Here is an 18,814-nt window from a genome sequence, read left to right on the forward strand (position 1 = left end):
ACATAAAAAATAACTTACTGCTAAAAAATTAAGAAATTTGCAATTTAGTTTTTAATAAATGAAGACAGATTCTCTCAGGTTTTACTTCTTTCCAGTTGTTTTGGACATGCAACACTCAAATTATGGGTGCTCTTGGGCATGCTTATCTAATATTTGCACATTAATCGTTGTGCAACTGCTTTTTAGTCAGTTTTCGTTTTCACATTTCAAAATAAAAGCATGTAAAGATCAAAGTTCAAAACTACACATGGATTTTCTTTCAAATGTCTTTTACATCCAGATCTTTTTACAGACTATGACTTGGCAAGCTTGTTTCTAAATCCATCTGTCTAATAGTTCATCAACAGAGCAGAATAACAACCAAGCATGCATGTTTCTGCTTCTCGGCTGGAGCACTTTGAGAAATGAAGAACATCCAAACTCCGAAAAAGCTGAGCCAGGACTGAAGCCAGGAACGCTGTCAAACCCACATCTGTCTTACTTAGAGGTTTCAACAAACAAATGAAACTTACTGTACAGCTGAAACTCAATATGTTAACTGTCTGTCTCAACGTGGCCAAGCATTTGAGTGCATTATTGCCGTTTGACGAACACCAAGCCTCCTCAGCTCCTTATCCTGACTTTTAGAAATTAGTCGGTCACTTTCTGAGTTTCATGACTAATCTAATCAAAATTTGATTGGAGTCTCTATGCAGTCCACGTGTAATCAGAATGAAATGTAACTTATTTTGTAGATGGTTTGCCAAAGTGTCAAAACAGTAAAGTTGGAGGCCTCCATTCTTGGACTATAGCACCCAGAGAAAAAACAGATTGGATCCGTGTTCATTGTACTATCCAACAAATATGAGTAATTTGCGTTTCAACCTAACAAATAGGTTTTGGTGCATAATAAATAATGTAAAGTAAATATTAATTAAAAGAATTAAGAGTGTCTAAGTGCAGTGCAGCAGATGTGTAGCATACTGCACCTTTAGGATATTGTTGATGTTTTTTTGTTGTGGTTTTTTTTTAAGTTAGTAGTAGGATTTTTATGTGCAAAAGCATTTGATGGTCTGGAAATGAAAAATATCAAGAATTGTTTGAAGACCTGATGTGTGTCCTGTACTCAAACTCCTGAAGCTTAGCTGTCTCCTGCTTGAACGCTCATGGATGTTGCCTTGAGTCTGACAGTGCAGAGTTTTTTTTGTGTGTTTTTGTTTTGTTTTGTTTTTTTGCTGTCTTTTTGCTATATGCAACAGTTGGTTTGTAGGTAGTAGCAGCAACTGGATTCAATTGTTCTTGAAAGACAAGCTGGAGCTCCACCTTCAGGCCAAATACATATACTGCAGTTGTGACCTTCTGATCAACGAAAACGTTTCTTTATAAGGTTAGAAAACAGTAAAGGTTGCAAGTCAGCAAACGAAATGTTTCAAGTTTTTCATAAACATCTCTTTTCAAAGCTTTGTCTGCATGAGCACAGTTTCTGTCACAGTGGGGACAGTGGGTCTCATTTTCTGCCTCTTGTGAAAGTATTGGCAGCAAGGCAGTGCCTTCAGCACCTCTTTCAGCCCTTTGTTCATGAATATATAAATAAATGGGTCCACCAGAGGGCTGAGATAGAGCAACAAGTGAGACACAAGTCCAAGATAGCAGACAGGTTCATTAAGGGAGAGAGCTGCCAGGAGGATGCTGATGATAAAGGGAGAGTAGAGGAAGGTGTAGTTGATCAGGATCACACTAATCCCCCATGTGGCTCTCCTCTTCTCTGTGCTGGGGCGGCTGAGGCAGTTCAGGGACCTCCAAGCATCCATTGTGAAAAAGAGGAGGAAGGGAAAAGGGGCGAGCAGAGCCACAGCAAACCAGATTTGGTAATTCAGCATGGCGAGGGCCAAGATGGCAAATGGAGAAGCCCATGTCAACAACACAACCACACGAGACTGCCTGACACGGCCACAGCAGTCACGGAACGGCCTGCAGGTGACCAGCAGGTGGTGCTCCTGGGCTATTAAAAACATCATGGTAATGTTGGAAGTGACGCTGAAGTAGAAGATGAATTCAGTGGCACCAGAGGAGCAAAGTGTGCTGTCCTGAGTGCTAACATTTATGCTGGGACGACCAAAGAAACTGATGATGTCGGACACCAAAAGAAACTTGGCCTGCATGGGAACTTTAATTTGACCTGCACGGAGAGCACAGAGGAGGAAATTATGCTCCAATATAATAATAATAATAATAATAATAATAATAATAATATTGATAAATCAACAAAACATGAACTTGGTCAAACCTTTGGAGAAATTTTTCAGGATATAAATGGCCAACCCGATGGCTGGCAGTCCGATGCTGAAAGTCAGCCAGTGGATGACACTGGCTACTTTTACAGGTGTGGTGTCGTTCCTGGCAGGGCTTTCAGTGACATTGACAAACCAGAGGATAGTCGGCAATACTTTGTTAATTGGAGCCATAAGAAGCCATAAGGTTGTTATTTACTTTGTCAGATATGCGGATTGGCTGGGAAGCCCTTAGAGAACAGCTCACAGTGGATCTCGTAGCCAGAAATTTCTATTAAAAAAAAGCAGAAAACAGTCAGTGTGCAAAACCTGCATTAGTCTGAGTGTCAACAAGAAGTTTGAAGAGTTTTAGCAGATTAAAAAATATGTCCTCTGGCAATAACTTTTTTTATTTAGTGCTGCCTGATTCACCCTTGGCAAAAATTAGTCTATGTAACCCTTGTGCTATCCTAGGCACTGTGACATTGGGAGTTGGGTCATCTAGACCCACTAGACAGTGCTCTGAACTTTTTTTTCTTTAATGATTTGTGATCTTCACTGGTGTCCATGGATTACATGAAATCTTTCCACCTTTATCCACCTTTGTCATGTCATCTAAGATAGCACAAGGGTTAGAATGCTTAAATTGGGTCTGAAGAAGTTTTCAGTTATTACTTTCTACACTAAACGTAAATGGTTATAGTATACTCATAATGCTTAACTCAACTTTACTAAATGCAATAAACTTCAAGTGTCCTACTTTGAACTACATCTACATCTGAAAACTTAGAATATCCTATTGTGGAGTTGTTGTAGTGTTTTTGTCGTCAAATCAAAAAGTGAGACTCAAATTTTAAATAGTCCTTACACAGAATGAAATCTTTGTAGCATTCTATTTTTGATTATTGTGGTTCGCAGTAAATGAAATCCTAACATTTAATGTTCAGAACATTTAAATATTGTGAAGAAATGTTATGTTGGAATCCATGGCATCACACCATAATCAGCTAAAACACCTGTGAGGCTCTGAGTCACTATGATCCGCCATCATGAGGAGATTTCCAGTAAACAAGCAGCACAACAAGCAGGTCAAGTCACTAGAGGTCACTGTGAAACAAGCTGGTTGTTCAGAGTGCACCAGTATCAGGAATAATCACAGACTTAATAGGATTGTCAAGCAAATTCATTCAGAAGTTTGCCATCACAAAAAGGGACTGACAAGGAGAAAGCATCAAGAACCATCACACAAACCGTCCGAATCAAATAGCACAAAGTGACTGGATGTCACATTCCTTATGTCAAGCCACTCCTAAGCCAGAATCATCGTCTGAAGCTTCTCCTCTGAGCTGAGGAGGAAAAGAACGGAACTGCTGTTTCTGCAAAACTTAGCATCCTCCATCCTTCCGAAAGGACCTTGAATTTGTTCATAGATTCTACATAAATTAGGGGATTTGGGTTTGTGAAATTGCTAAATAAACAAAAAAGAACCATATAACTTTTGAGTGTATCAGACAGCAATAACATTTAACATTTAATAGTAAATAGGGACTAACTACAAAACTGCATTTTGCTTTGTGTTTTCAGGGAAATAAATACATAAACACAAGATGAATGGCTAAAGTAAAATTTGGAAAGCCTGTTTTTCTAGATTTTCTCTCATTTTTTAATTAACTTCTGTTTTGATTTTCTACATGTATATTTAGCTCTCTGAGAAACTGTATTCATGCCTTTTAACCCTTGTGCTATCTTAGATGACCCCACCCTTACATTGACGTGTTCTCCCTACCATGACAAAGATGGATAAAGGTGGAAAGATTTCATGTAATCCATGGACACCAGTGAAGATCACAAATCATTGAAGTTTATTGCATTTAGTAAAGTTGAGTTAAGCATTATGAGTATACTATAACCATTTACGTTTAGTGTAGAAAGTACTAACTGAAAACTTCTTCAGACCCAATTTGAGCATTCTAACCCTTGTGCTATCTTAGATGACATGACAAAGGTGGATAAAGGTGGAAAGATTTCATGTAATCCGTGAAGATCACAAATCATTGAAGAAAAAAGGTTCAGTGCACTGTCTAGTGGGTCTAGATGACCCAACTCCCAATGTTAAAGTGCCTAGGATAGCACAAGGGTTAAAAATGATTAAAAAAGGGGCATTTCTGAGAAAAGGGTTACACATTGTCACAGATAATGGCCCATGGTACACCTCACTGTTGCAAAAAATGTCATAAGGCATAAAGCTTATGGTCATTTTTAAATATAAAATAGTCAATATGTTATTTCAATATAATTTATTCCTCTTCATTCGCAGAAATCAGTTCTATCCTTACCAAACCGCGAAGTTTACTAAATTAGAAGGAAAATAACAGAAAGTCACATCAAGTTTAAAGGATTTTAGACAAGTAAAAAGTGCTGAATTAAAAAAAACAGATGGAACAAATTATCTTTAAATTCTTGATAAATTACAGTTTTTTTCTCTTTTTCCTCCTGCTTTTCTTTTTACCTTTAAAACAATTTATCAACCTATTAAACTTGAATTATTTCTTACCTCTGAATGTCAGTTTCCATCGAGTATTAAACCCAATTTTTTCCCAAACAAGTGAAAAATTGATCAAACAGATTCAAAATAGTTTTAAACCCAGTTGAAGGCTCTGTTTCCATTTAAAGAACAAAGAAAACAGTCTGAATATGCATGATGGTGGTGCAAAAGTACCTGACAGGTCTATAAATGCAAGTGGCCACTTTCTGCAGACTCCTTATCTGAGCCGCCTGCTTTGAATGTGCTCAAAAGTCCTCCACATGTATGCGTTAGTTTTAGTGGGGAAGAGAGAATTTGCATTTAAAGGCCAATTCAAATATGTTATCAATGTACTTTAAAGTCTTCGAAAGAAGCTCACATCAACTTTATGTGACAGTAGAAAGATCTTTCAAACTGTTGTTTTCTGTTTGTGTTGTTTCTGAATAAATGAAACAAGAAAACCACTATTCTGACCACAGGATAGTGTGCAGGATTTAGTCAGGCAGAAGATCGTGCCCAAGAAAAACGAATAAAATAAATTTGACCTTTTTTAATGTCATTTTTTGCTTACCAGTGCTCTTAGCTTAATACCTGCCTAGGTTTTTGACACTAAAGAGCAACTGCCAACCATTTGTGACTGACACACATATGTGCACCACACAACCAATCTAGATCAATACATGCTCCTTATTTGCTTTACCAACATTTGAGCAATGCAGACATGTGACAAGTGTCTCTGTCATCGTGTGATTCAGGTGATTTCCTCTTGGATTTGTAAGTGTAACCCTTGTGCTATCCTAGGCACTTTAACGTTGGGTCATCTAGACCCACTAGACAGTGCGCTGAACCATTTTTCTTCAATGATTTGTGATCTTCACTGGTGTCCATGGATTACATGAAATCTTTCCACCTTTATCCACCTTTGTCATGGTAGGGACTAGGGAGAACACGTCAATGTAAGGGTGGGGTCATCTAAGATAGCACAAGGGTTAACTGCCCACATGTTTTCCCTGTGATTTTTACCATTTCAGCAGTTAACCGAACCTTCCAATCTCTTATGTTGATTCAGAAGCTGTCACTTACCCGTCTCGTTTCCAAAAAGGTTATTTTTTTTTGTCATTATTTGATTTTGTGTTTGTACATTTGGATGACTTACAATGTGTTTTTTCTTCATGTTTTAGAAGTCTTCAGCCATTAGAATGAATGTAGTGACACCTGCTGGCCGCTTAGTTGCACAACAGTTAAGATATTCCACACTTTGACAAAACTTTAATTTCCACACAGTTCACCCTCTTACATCACATATATATCATTGAAAGGCATTATTATTTTATACAGGATCCAAATTTGGCTCAAAAAAGTCCCATGAAGTAGTTACAATAATTATAATGCAGTTGGGATTTCTACAGATGTTGATGTTTGAGGATTTCTCATCACCTTTTCTCAAACTGCCTGATCTTTATCTTTTTTGACAAGCATCCAAGATTTACAGGAGTCTCACTAAAATCCTCTTTTTTTACATTTAGATAGCTTTTTACCAGTGATATAACATCTTCATAAAATGCTTTAAAATTTAATAAAATAGGATTAATCCAGGCCTCAATCTCTGTGACATGACACCCATAAATATAATTGAGACAGTTGCTTCAAATGGGAGACACCTTTATGTCCTTTTTTTTTAATACAATTTAGCATAATTTAGTCTGAAACTGATCGAACTGACAGTTTTTATTCAGCACTTCAGTTCAAAGTCATGTTAAACCAAGACAAGAGAAAACACTTCCTTAAAAGTTGTGAGTTTTCCCCCTATAATTTAAAGTGGGAGAGAGTTCAGCTGCAGTCCTGGAGGTGAGGTTCAGTGCAGGATGTCAGGAAGGTCCTGAAGGTGCTTCTGATTTAGGGTTCTTTGTGGGGTCCAGAGCAGTTCCTTCATACATAACCTTGTTCTTGATGCCTTCTTGAATCAGCCTCTGCTGCACACGTAACTTAGCATGGTGAATTCTGCAGTAAAACCTGCAGATGGAGGCAGAATGGTGTCAAAGGTTAAACACAACAAAGACAAAAACTACCACAAAGGGATGGGTGACAAAGGGCAGATTACAGGCAGAGTTGTAAACAAAACAAAACAAAAAAAATACTAACCAAGATCCAAGAGTGGTGAGGAAAAATCCAGCAAATCCCACATCGAAAGATCTCTTTACTCTACCTGAGGATGACAGAACAAAGAGTTCACGGAGAGTATAATCCACACTAACTAACACTTACTAATGCTTCATATTCACTGGGAGGAAAGTTGGAGGACAAAAGAGATGTTTGGCTTTGTTTGATATAAGATCAAAACCTGAAATGAAACATTTTTTTTCTAAAGATTTAGAAAAATTTTCATAAATACTCTGGTTTTGATTGAGTGGAATTTGAATAAAACTCCACACATCAGGTTTAATGATCAACATGGTGGATGTTTCAACAGAAACATATGCTGAGCATTTTTGTTTTACCAAATGCTTTAAAAGTAAGAACTCAAAAATAAAGAAAAACTTCTTTTAAACTTAATCAATAATATCCACTTACAACACACATATGGTGTACAAGTTAACAAATGAAGGACAGGAAAAAAAGAAGGTTTTTGCAGTAATAACAGAGTGTCAGCGATGTAACTAGAGCTAGACAAGCCTCCTAAACAGGCAAAGCTGTTGTTTTGACTTACTTGTGGCCAGAAAATAAAGAACTCCAGCAGCTACTGAACCTCCGGCTCCATGTAAGATGGCGTCTCGGGCACAGGGTGTCCTCTGGACATCCAAGATCCCCAAGAGTTTAAACTCCTGAAGAGCAGACAGACAGCAAAGATGCAGAGAAAGAAAAGACATAAATAAAAACAAAATGTTTGTTCCCCGGGACAAGACTCTATTCTTATTAATGACTTCTAGTTTTGGTGATGGTGACGATAAATGCTCAGTTTACTTATAAGAATATGACAAATTTACAGTAAATGTTCCTAGAAGAATTATCTAAACAAACAAAAGACAAAAAATATTATTAAATTCTTATCATTTGTCACCAGCATGTTTTAAAAAACCTCAAAACGTAGAATTTTTTTTATATTTTGTTAGCATTTTCCAGTTGTTGTAAATTAAATAAAGTATCCTTTCCTCATAGTTGATGGGTGGTTGCTCCCTATAAATACTCCTGACCTGACCTTCTGAATCTGAATATATCGTCGAGAGATCTTGATCTTCCTTTTCTTTTTGAGCAACGCTTATTCCGCGCGTCATTACCTTAGCCTGACCGTCCTCCTCTTCTGCCATTCTTTTGCCCCTCTCCTCTGTTTTTGCCTCCTGTGAAGTCTTTTTTCCGACGGAAAAACGAGCTGGATGTAATATTTTCGTAACCACTTTCCTCTGCACATGCGCAAACCTTGCTGTTGGTTCCGTCCTGATTTGACAGCCGACGCTGAACAAGATCACGCACAATGGTTCCACTTTCTCTCTTGGTGTCCGGCAACACCAGAGCGTTGGCGCATGTATCGAGCTCATAAAGCAGGGGTTCTCACATACAATCAATGGTTCTGCAACGTTTTATGCCAAAAGAGTCATTAGTTTCATTTCTTACTCCCCAAAAATCAGCGAGAGTCGCTGGTTGGAAAAATGTACTACATGTATTTCTGTTTTTGTGGACATCTGCTTCCCTCTGGTGGACAACTAGGGGTAGTTGGAAATATGTGCTGAGAAATTTTTTACTTTTACAAAATATTATACTTTGATAGTTGCATTAAAGTGTATTCATTTAAAAAGTTGTAACATGATACGTTTCTATTCATATAAATGCTGAAACCTAAAGGAGAACACTGCTTTTGTTGTGCTCCTTAATGTCAGTTGTTCATAAAATCCAATGTAGTAAAGACCTTCCTCCTCAGATCAGATTTAGAGGCTGGTGAAGGCGCTCCTCTTCCACTTTCAGTTTAGTTCAGACTGTAAACTTTCTCAGTTTTTACAGTCTGACTATGATCCCTGGAAGGGCTGTGAAAACATACTGATCTATAAAAAAAAATCCCTTTCAGTTACATCTTCTTGGTCCAGAGAGAAAGTTTTGCGGTTTTGCTCCTTAGACAGAATCATTGAATTAATTGAAAAATGATTTCAATTCTTTTTGCTGTTATTTTTACTATTATTTGCTTTATTTTGCCTTGTTGACTTATTAGCAAGTCAGCAATTTGAAACAAACTTGAATGAAACAAACTGCAGTAAGGATGAAAATATTTAAGGCTGTTAAAGTAAAAAAGAATTAGAAAAATTTGACATTTGTAATCATATTAAAGCAAAAACAATTAATACAAGCAGTATTCAAAATATTATTTTTATTTCATCTGTACTCAGATAATGCAGCTGTTTTTTTATTTTATTTTAGCTATTGATACGAGTACTTATGTTCTTTGTTTTATATATAAAATAATTTGATGTTTGTTTGATTCCTTTTTATTTCAATTTTAAATGTTCTTCATACTTTTGATAATGCTTTCTATGATTTTTTTTCCTTGTGTTCTCCTGCCATCTTTTATTGCATTGCATTCGTCTGGGTTTTTATGATTATTCAGAGTACGAGTCTGGAATAAATTCTTCCTACCAGCCTGCCTGCATATACATTACGTATTAAAAAATTTGTATCATGCATTAAAAATATTTTTACCAGAGAGAAAGGACACAAGGAAACAATAGATGTAATGGCTTAAAGCAATAAAACAGTGATAATTCTCATTTCTGAAATGTAACAGACGTGCATTCTGCCTTTTTTTTCATATCCAAAGCATAAATAACTACATTTGGCTATTTTAATATTACATGCAGGCAAGTAGACACAAAAGAGGAGTGAATTAGCAAATGTGAAGTCCTTCTTCCTCTCTGTACACAGGTGCAGCCATGTTTTTCTGCCGCTTTTACACAAACAGTTCAAACTGGACGTTCATGACGCAATATGTGATGTAAATATCATTAATTGCTGTTCAGAAATAAAGCCTTCGTAGAAGAAGGCTCAACAACTAAATCTGAATGGTCTAGTGTCATTATAACCCAACTGTTAACCTGACAGGATGCAGCTGAGAACAGGGATCAAAAGGAAAGTAAACACTGCAGTGAATGGAAAACTGACCGTGATCACAAAAATATGGGATTATTTTCCAGGAGACAAGTCGTTCTGCTGCAGTTTTGTTTTTCTAAATGAGATGGTCGCAAGTTCTAAAATTGTATTTTTCACATGGAGTCAAAAGAACTTTAGGAACTGAATTACCAGAAGGGTATGTCTATGCAGACCCTCATTTAGGGGCTGTCATCTGGACTTGGTTTTTTTAAGTTGAAGATGTTTCACCTCTTATCCAAAAGGCTTTGTCAATTCGGATTTGATTTGACATACCATAAGGGTTTACTTTCTAATTGGAAAAGCATTGGTTGCATTGCATACTTCAAAGCTTTTGGATATTAACATGAAATGACCGGAAGTATACAAACTGACAACAACATTCTCTAATTCTGTAGTTAGCTTAGTCACCACAGTCAACACCAATGTTCCCATAATGGCAATCAAATGTGATTGAAAATCAGGAATCCTAACCACTAGATCACATTTCACATGGGATTGTGTGTAATGTCCCACATACTCTTTTCTTTTCTTGTTCTCTTTGTCGCTGTGGTTTGTTGACAGGAAATGATTTAGTGAAAGGATGATCCCAGAAGTAAACAAAGGGCTAAAACTGGCCAAAGCTTCCTATGTTTAGCAAAAACAGGACATCAGGATTAGAGTCGACTGACCTGCAGATTTTTTTTTGTCAACAGCAAACACCTGTACACCTCGTGGATATAAAAGAGTGAGGATGTTTTAGCTGACCTCAGCACACAGCCTGCAGATACATGAGAGGTAAGTTAAACTTATTGCAAAATCCCACTTATGTTATTGAGGGGAGTTAGATGCATATGATGGGATTTAAAAAAACAAAATTATTCATTCTGATATCATAGCATAACTCTGAGAACTGAAAAAAATGACATAAAACAATATTAGATTTGATTTGATTTTGTTTTATTAAAGTATGTGTATCCCTCAATGTTTAAAATATCCAGAAATATGTTTTGAGTCAATTTTATTTTTCACAGGATGATTTCCCGGGTTAGCAGAGTGATGTTTCTCCTCATGTTGAGTTTTATTCTAGGAACCTCAACTTTCCTCTGGTCCCTGGCCCCTGCAGGTAAAAGAAATGTTTGGCTAATCTTAAGTATAGGGAATATTACAAAATGAAGCATCACATTTCACAAAGAAGAAAAAACACTTGCACCTTTTTCAAAGAACAAGGTTTTAATATAGAGTTTAAAAGTAAAACCCTAAAGGCATCTATTCTAATTTTTTGTTAAAGCTATTCTCCTTTAATAGTTCATGTGAATAACAAAAAGAATATTACAGATCATAATATGTGTTATGTTATTGTGTAAAATCTGATCAAATTGGTTATTTTCTCAAATGATATTGTATTCTTGCATAAGTTTGAATACAAATTCAACCGACAATAATTTCGACTTGAAGCTTTTGTTTTGACACAATTTGGAGGTTTTTGTCTTCCATTTAATGATGTCATGCATCCATAAACTGTCATATTTAAGCAGAATCGATGAGGCTGAGAGACAATAAATATTGAAAGCAAGTAGAGCTGTTCTTTAAAACATGTTTTCAAGTGTATGCTTGACATGTTTTAAATAAACCGGAATACCCGTTTCCTTCCAGCGGCCTTCCAGCTGCCTTACTGCCAGCCAGTCAAGCAGAAGTTGTCTCTGCAGAAGGAGGGCTGCTCTGGCTGTCATACGGTGGAAACCACTGTCTGCAGTGGCCACTGCCTTACCAAGGTAGGAAATTAATCAAAACTCTGCTGTTTGAAGACATTTTTAAAAAATATTTAACTACTAAGCATTAATTTAGGATTTACACTACACTGTTGTTAATAGTTTTTGTAAGGAACACTGAAGGAACTGAGTAATTTAACTAGATTAGAATTAATTAAATAAAGGCTTCAAAGTGGTGCAGTCTTAGGACTTTTTTCACAACAAGAAGGTCCAGGTTCAAATCCCAGCTGGATCCTTTCTGTAAGGAGTCTGTATGTTCTTCCCTTACATGCACTCCAGCCTCCACAATCCAAAATCATGCTTCATAGGTTGCTTGGTGACTCTAAATTGTCCCGTTTGAATGTGCGTGCCTGTGGTTGTTTGTCTCTGTGCTGCCTGCCTTGCCATCGGCTGGCAAACTGTTCAAGGTGTACTGCGCTTTTACCCTACAGGTCAGACTGCAGTAACCCTGTGACCCCAAACAGGAATGATGCAGGTCATAAATGAGATTAGATTCAAAGTGCAAAACCTTTGTTTCTTTTGAAAGACCATGGCTTAAAGTGTCTACCTATATACAACATACATTTTTATCTGATTAAATTGATCAATGTTTAAATATTTGTTTAAACATTTTAGTTTAGTCTGATTTATTTGAACAAAAAGTAGAAAAAGTAATTACATTTAAAAAAAGTTAAACAGCAATCCATTGCTGGACTTTTATACCATATAACTGCTAACCATCACATGGTTTATTTACCCACATAAAGGGTTATGGGTTTGTTGATTGTGATGTATTTTCCAGGACCCCTTGATGAAGATACGATCAATTCAGTACCAGAATGTGTGTACGTACCGGGACTTTTACTACAAGACATTTGAGCTTCCTGACTGCCTGCCTGGCGTGGATCCGTCAGTCACATACCCTGTGGCTCTGAGTTGTCACTGTGGAGCCTGCATCATGAACGCGTCTGACTGCACCTTTGAGAGCCTGCCACCAGACTTCTGCGTGAAACATGATTCTTTTTATTATTAGGCTGAAGTAACATCTACTTTAAGATACAGTGTCATGAGCAGCCTTATTCAATTAAAACTGAAAGGAGAAACAAATATGTTTTTTTTTTCAATGTATATATTTTGTTGACAAAAAAACACTTATTTCATGTCTTACAAAAGAATTATGATGCTCTTCTAAATACAATGCCACTCATTCATAGACACTGGACTCAAAGGGCTTGTGTGATGACTAAATAGTCATTGTGTTCATATGGAGAAAAGCCTCCTCCCTCTCAAAAAACAAAATTGAAATGATTGTTTTTTTTAAAGGCAGTCTAACTGGATGGGCAACATCTGTAACCCATTAGATGAAAAAAGAAGCCAAAGGGATTTCATCAGCAGGACATCTTCACAAAGACTCAAAGAAGCAGGCAAAAAAAAAAAAAAATGAGTCCCCACTTCAGGCAGCTGACACCAGAAAAAACAACAGAACCATTGAAAAAAGCTCTAAAACTGTGAGTTAATTCAAGCACAAAAACCTTTAGATAGGAAGAAAATAATATAAAAAAGCAGACCAGTTTATCCCAAATCTATGGCATTTAATCTAATATTCTTTGGTCCTTAATCCAAAAATATTTTTTGATGTAAATCTTATTTAAAATAAAAGGAGATGCACACAACAGAAGCTAAAGTTTATGGCACAAGGCAAGAATCTAAAACAGCCACTTAGCAGGAAGAAAACTTTGTACGAAAATACTACACGAGGATCAGTGAACAGATTATTATCACAAAAAAGTGCTTTTATTTGCAGTCTGCAAATATAAGAAGACAGAGGCAAAGCAGATAAAGAAAATTCAAAAGAGCCCAGCATACAAAGGATGGAATACAACTATTGCAACGCATAAAAGTTGGTGAACTTTGGCCAAAAATCTCAAAAGAGCGATGTGAGCTAAAAGCATCGGTACTGTCCAGCAAAGTGATGCAGCTGCAAACACTTGGCAGCATTTTAACAAGTCAACAAGCTGCAGAGTGCTTGGGAATCATTTGCTCCTTGGCCAGAAATATTTTCTTTTGTCTTTATAAATATAAAAAAAAACATGATACAAAATATTACTGTCCCTTCTTTATTAGCTTTTCAATGGATGAAATCATCAATATATTATAATGTAGTCTACTTTTTAGTTTACTTCTAGTCAACAAAACTTTCCAGTTACTAGTGTTAGGATCTTCTGAAGAAGTTTCTGAAGCTTTCCTGGAGATATGTGTAGAATTAAGCTTCAGAACCATTTTGAAAAATTCAAAAAAATCTAAAATCTAAAACATGTGTTCACTAGAAATATGCAGAACTTTACATTTGCTGTCTAGTGAAGGAAAAAAAAAGTTGACAGTTCATAACATATCAAGTTTAAGTTTAGAATTTTAAACTCATATTAGATATGAAAGCAAATAGAGCTGTTTTATTATATATTATATATGTGATATAGACTTCCCCTCAAGTTTATATTATATATTTTATTAAAAGAAAATATTCTTACAATGAAGTGTGGTTTCTGAAGCAGAGATTTAATTAAAGTTAAGTCTTTGGAAAGCAATATGAACATTAGAATATAGACAGAGCATCAGCATTCGTACTTCAAGATTTACGTTTGACGCAAGGTTAAATGCTTCCTAAAGACCCGCTGCTGCATTAACCCTTGTGCTATCCTAGGTACTTTAATGTTGGGAGTTGGGTCATCTATTCTAGACCCACTAGACAGTGCTCTTAACCTTTTTTCTTCAATGATTTGTGAACCTCATTGGTGTCCATGGATTACATGAAATCTTTCCACCTTTATCCACCTTTGTCATGGTAGGAAGAACACGTCAAAGTAAGAGTGGGGTCATCTAAGATAGCACAAGGGTTAAAGAAAGTTTAAAAGGGCTGGGAAAAACACATTCTTCAAGTGCAAGAAAACTGCTTGACATCAGGCTCAGTGGCCTTGTGGCAGAGCGTCCACCCTGTGACTGGAAGCTCGTGAGCTCAAATCCAGGCTGAGTCATACCAAAGACTCTAAAAATGGGACCTAAACCCTGGTTGACACTCAGCATTAAGGGGTTGGATTGGGGGGTTAAACCACCAAATGGTTCCCAAGTGCAGCTGTGTCTGCAGCTGAAAAAAGATTTATTTTCTCGGTATGATTACAAATAAGAATACACCTTTCAAGTACATCATACTTACACGTGCCCTTGTTTTTCCAAAAAAATGCACATTATGCATCTTTCAGGAAGGGAAAAACCTTTTTGTGCTTTACATTTTAAAATGCAGAATTTCTGTCATGTTTTGTGGTCATGCACTTTTTACACAATACTTCCTGTTTTTACTTTTATCACAGATGTAAAAACTTCCCCTCATGTTTTAAGCTATAGTAAACACAGTTTCTTGTATCCTAAAGTAATACTTGTAAAAAGCTTCTGACAGGCAAAAGCTTGTTTTTTCAGTTCCTGTATGCAAGAAGGACATCTTTCCTCAACAACATGCAGCCTGATTTCACAGACAACCTCTCTTCAGTCCAGCTTTTGAGCTGAAAACTCCCAAGACCAACAGTCAACAATTGTCAGCAATTCTTATAAGAGTAATGAAAATGTCCTTTTCAAATAGCTGAGTCAGTAAGCTTTGTAGCTTCTTGAGCAATTTATTAGGTTACCAAGAATGTACATGCAGTCACGAGAAAAAGGTCATGTTTTGATTAAAGTTGGAACCCGCAGGACTGTTTTGAAATAAAAATGTGCCTCCACATCACTTTTTATCCCGTTTTGTTTCTTCAAATGACATTTATATGCTTCTATCACAGCTGTAATGTGTTTGACATTTTTGTTGGAGCTTCAAAACTTTTCTCACAGTTTCTTGGTAAACAAAGATATTGCAAGCAACCATTGGATTGCTGCTTGAGCATAAAGGAGTGACGTTTAAAAAAAACCTGTCAGTTTTACATCCACTTGAAATAATTCTTTCATATTTTAACCCCTTTTTTCCTTTGCTGTTGTTGAGAGATGTGCGTCTCAAAACTTTGTGTCTCAACATTTGGGATATTACTGCTGTAGGCAAGGATTTGCATGGATGTCGAAAAGATACTATTATTTTTTTATATTATTCCTGGAAAATAGAAACTCTGTAAACAAGAGATAGAATTGTGTCGGGAAATCTTAGGATCCTGCACACCAATACAGGAAGTATTGTATAACAAGCTTTTATATAAAGTCACATACAGACTTGAACTTATTTAAGATTATTTTACACGTTACACACAAACAATTTCTATTTTTACAAAGACAATTTATTATATTTTGATATTTTAGGCAGCATCATTAACTCTTGAGCTATCCAAGGCACTTTAACATTGGGAGTTGGGTCATCTTGACCCCACAAGACAGTGCGCTGAACCTTTTTCTTCAATGATTTATGATCGCCACTGGTGTCCATGGATTACATGAAATCCTCTTCACCTTTATCCATAGGTCATAGGATAGCACAAGGGTTAAGACATTTGTGTCAGTTTACAGTAAGTAAGAACATTAGTTTTCATGTTGAAAATGGATGTTAAATACTAAAAAACAAAATCATATAGTGGATGCCTGCTGCTTCTGTTGAGAATATATCAATGGAGATCACAATTTGAACATTTGGTCTGCAGCAAAAACTTTCTTTTTTCAGTGTTTAAAGCTTTAAAGTGGAGCATACTGTTAAACAATATAACCTGTTGATCCACTAAATTGATGCCTTTAAATTTCCCCCCCGTAAAAACTGTCTACCTTGCCTTGTTAGATGTCATTTTCTTCAGCACAACCCCACCAACGGGACTGTACATGGGTTTTTTATTTGTTATTTTGCTATATTAGATTAACACAATGGACCTACATTTAAATTCACACCCAAAAAATGGTGATAAGGTAAAATTTGATTTTACTTCCTGTGATAATCACAAAAAATGTTGAATGAGCTTTATTTTGAAAGCAAAATGAAAATGTAAAGTTAATTTAAAGAAACAATCTGGAAATCTTGACATCAAATTTGTCAAATCCAACCACTTTCATTTTTATAACAGCATTCCTAAAATAGGTTTTAAAAGAAAACGGACACGTAAATGACTTATGGCACTCCAAAACCATTTTTTTTTGGCTGATATTCCATGACCAGGTCATCTGCTCTGTTTTGTCACCGGTTTGTTCCTCCCAATAGTTTTGTCATGTCTCAGTTTGTTTATTAAATGTTGTGTTTCCTGTCATCAAGCTTGGTCTCCTGCATTTTGGGTCCTCTACCACCAGTTCCTGACACTTCAATGATCTGCTTTGGTCAGAAAATTATATTGAACATATCAGTTATCAGGCAATCAGCTTTCTTAAGTTATAATGAAAGTTTATACAGTGTGAAAGTGAAGACTGTGATGCTTTTTTTTTTTGTCAAATCTGTGGCCAGATTGACTCTCTCCTTAGAAGTCAACTCTCCACAGGGACACCCCCTTCTTTATTACCCTCTTCGTTGCCGTGACAACCCAGGGATTTTAAAGCTGCTTTTCTCTTCTTGTAGACTTCTGCAACATTTTGTTTTGCAGAACCCATAGCGCTTAAGCCTCAGATAATATCTACCAACTGGCTGTTGAAGTTTGCCAGTCTTGCATAATAGTGACTAGTGGTTGTTTCACAGCTGCATGCTGGGTTGGGAGAAAGACATTTCGAGTAATTCTTTCATTACATTTTTCATAACTGGTCAAATCAAATCAAATCAAACTTTATTTATAAAGCACTTTTCATATAAAAATATAACACAAAGTGCTTTACCCTCCTGAGACCCGGCCCATTCACTTATGTCCTCTATAATGGACATTTTGTTTACCTGTATATTTCTAAGGAATTAAGAGATGCCTTTCCAAATCCTATTCTACTCTGTATAGGGCATCCTGGGCTTTCCATTGATATGTCATGTGATGAGTTTGCATGCTGGGAACTTTAAGTTTTACCTCTACAAAGATGGCTTCTATGCCATTTACCTAATTTTATGAAAAGGTGAAAGGTAAGTCAAATATTATGTATCTATTCCTTTTTTTACCGTGATAATTATATATATTCTTAGTCATAAACATGTTAGGAACAATATTTTTAGATCTGAAAAAAGTTTCATGTTTTCGGTTTTAAAACAGCAGGCATTTAATGAATGTCCACTGTAGAGGACACCAAGACCATTTTAATGTATTTAATGGCTGCACATAATGTATGGAGAAAAAAGTGAAGCAGAGAGGATTCTATACCAGATAGTTGAGAGAGATTCAGATTTGGAGCTTTCAGATGATAAAAAGGATGAGATTCAGGAAGAAATTGTCACGGTGCCTCGGTCGGTTGCCTTCCCCCTCCCTACTCTGCTCATTGGAACCAGCTGCCTCTCATCATCTCATCACCTGCTGTCCTTCTTAAGGAGATCCATCCCACCATTCGACGCCAGTCCGTTATACACTCTCCGGTGCTTACGTCTGGCTCAAGGTTAAGTTACGCCTATTCAAGTCTAAGCCTTGAACTTACCTCTTTTGTGCTCCTTCAGGTCCTCCTCACCACGGGTGCAGCTGGTATCCTGTTCTCTCCTCGTCTCCTCCGCTCAGGCCACGAAGTCCCAAGACATTCTGGCGCGAAGCTCTGTTTTCCACGCCACATATACTCAGGTCCACGCTGTTTTCCTGAACTCTGGGATTGTGAATCCATTAAACTCTTTCACTTGATCTCCTAGCCTGAGTTTACTTCCGGGTTCCAGCATCTGGGTCTGCCTTGTCATCGTCATTATGACAGAACGGACTGGCCATCACCCAGACCCAGCTGACCCGGAAGGACTCCGCTTGGCCGTCTCTCATCAAGGCATAGCCCTGGGACGACAAGCTGAATCCCTGAACCAGATGGCCGCCGCACAACAGGACCTTTTCAGACGTCTGGATGGAATTTCTCAGGCCCTGATGGAACTAACAGGTCAGCGATCCGCCTACGCCACAGCCAGCGCCTCTCCTTCCGCCGGAAGTTCAGCCCCCGCTACCGTTAGCCCGGCTAACGAAAACATCCGGCTTCAACCCGAGAACTTCCAGGGAGACGTGGAGGCCTGCGGGGGTTTCCTCCTTCAGTGCCAACTGATTTTCCAGCAGGCTCCACGACACTACCACGCAGATCATAGCAAAATT

At 37.1% G+C, this 18,814-nt stretch overlaps 3 protein-coding genes across 3 annotated transcripts; 1 reads left to right on the forward strand and 2 right to left on the reverse strand.

The window, feature by feature from the left end:
• Positions 1 to 1,031: 1,031 nt before the first annotated feature.
• On the reverse strand, positions 1,032 to 2,444 carry LOC110016508 (melanocortin receptor 5-like). The gene is made up of 2 exons (XM_023963503.1): positions 2,267 to 2,444; positions 1,032 to 2,158 (listed from the first exon to the last, which is right to left on the reverse strand). Exons 1-2 carry the CDS (start codon positions 2,442 to 2,444, stop codon positions 1,434 to 1,436), a joined length of 903 nt encoding a protein of 300 aa, XP_023819271.1. The 3' UTR covers positions 1,032 to 1,433.
• A 3,570-nt stretch (positions 2,445 to 6,014) lies between these two features.
• On the reverse strand, positions 6,015 to 8,273 carry LOC101155137 (cytochrome c oxidase protein 20 homolog). Its single transcript, XM_004077029.4, has 4 exons — positions 8,049 to 8,273; positions 7,481 to 7,595; positions 6,916 to 6,979; positions 6,015 to 6,786 (listed from the first exon to the last, which is right to left on the reverse strand). The coding sequence occupies exons 1-4, from the start codon at positions 8,076 to 8,078 to the stop codon at positions 6,642 to 6,644; spliced, it is 354 nt and encodes a 117-aa protein (XP_004077077.3). The 5' UTR covers positions 8,079 to 8,273; the 3' UTR covers positions 6,015 to 6,641.
• Positions 8,274 to 10,650: 2,377 nt separating this feature from the next.
• On the forward strand, positions 10,651 to 12,737 carry lhb (luteinizing hormone beta polypeptide). The gene is given in 4 exon segments (NM_001137653.2): positions 10,651 to 10,677; positions 10,914 to 11,005; positions 11,536 to 11,654; positions 12,433 to 12,737. Coding segments are annotated over 3 exon segments (441 nt in total). The 5' UTR covers positions 10,651 to 10,677; position 10,914; the 3' UTR covers positions 12,664 to 12,737.
• Positions 12,738 to 18,814: the final 6,077 nt, after the last annotated feature.

The sequence above is a fragment of the Oryzias latipes genome, chromosome 15 (assembly GCF_002234675.1).
Source record: "Oryzias latipes chromosome 15, ASM223467v1".
NCBI classification, from domain to species: domain Eukaryota; kingdom Metazoa; phylum Chordata; class Actinopteri; order Beloniformes; family Adrianichthyidae; genus Oryzias; species Oryzias latipes.

Bases quoted from the DNA above. Each gene is read 5' to 3' on its own strand.
- LOC110016508 (XM_023963503.1), bottom strand. From the start codon at position 2,444: ATGGCTCCAATTAACAAAGTATTGCCGACTATCCTCTGGTTTGTCAAT. The intron at 2,159-2,266 runs GTTTGACCAAGT...CTCTCCGTGCAG, and splicing joins CCTGAAAAATTTCTCCAAAG to GTCAAATTAAAGTTCCCATG.
- LOC101155137 (XM_004077029.4), bottom strand. From the start codon at position 8,078: ATGGCAGAAGAGGAGGACGGTCAGGCTAAG. The intron at 7,596-8,048 runs GTAATGACGCGC...TCTGCTCTTCAG, and splicing joins AGGAGGACGGTCAGGCTAAG to GAGTTTAAACTCTTGGGGAT. The intron at 6,980-7,480 runs GTAAGTCAAAAC...TGTCATCCTCAG, and splicing joins TCTTTATTTTCTGGCCACAA to GTAGAGTAAAGAGATCTTTC.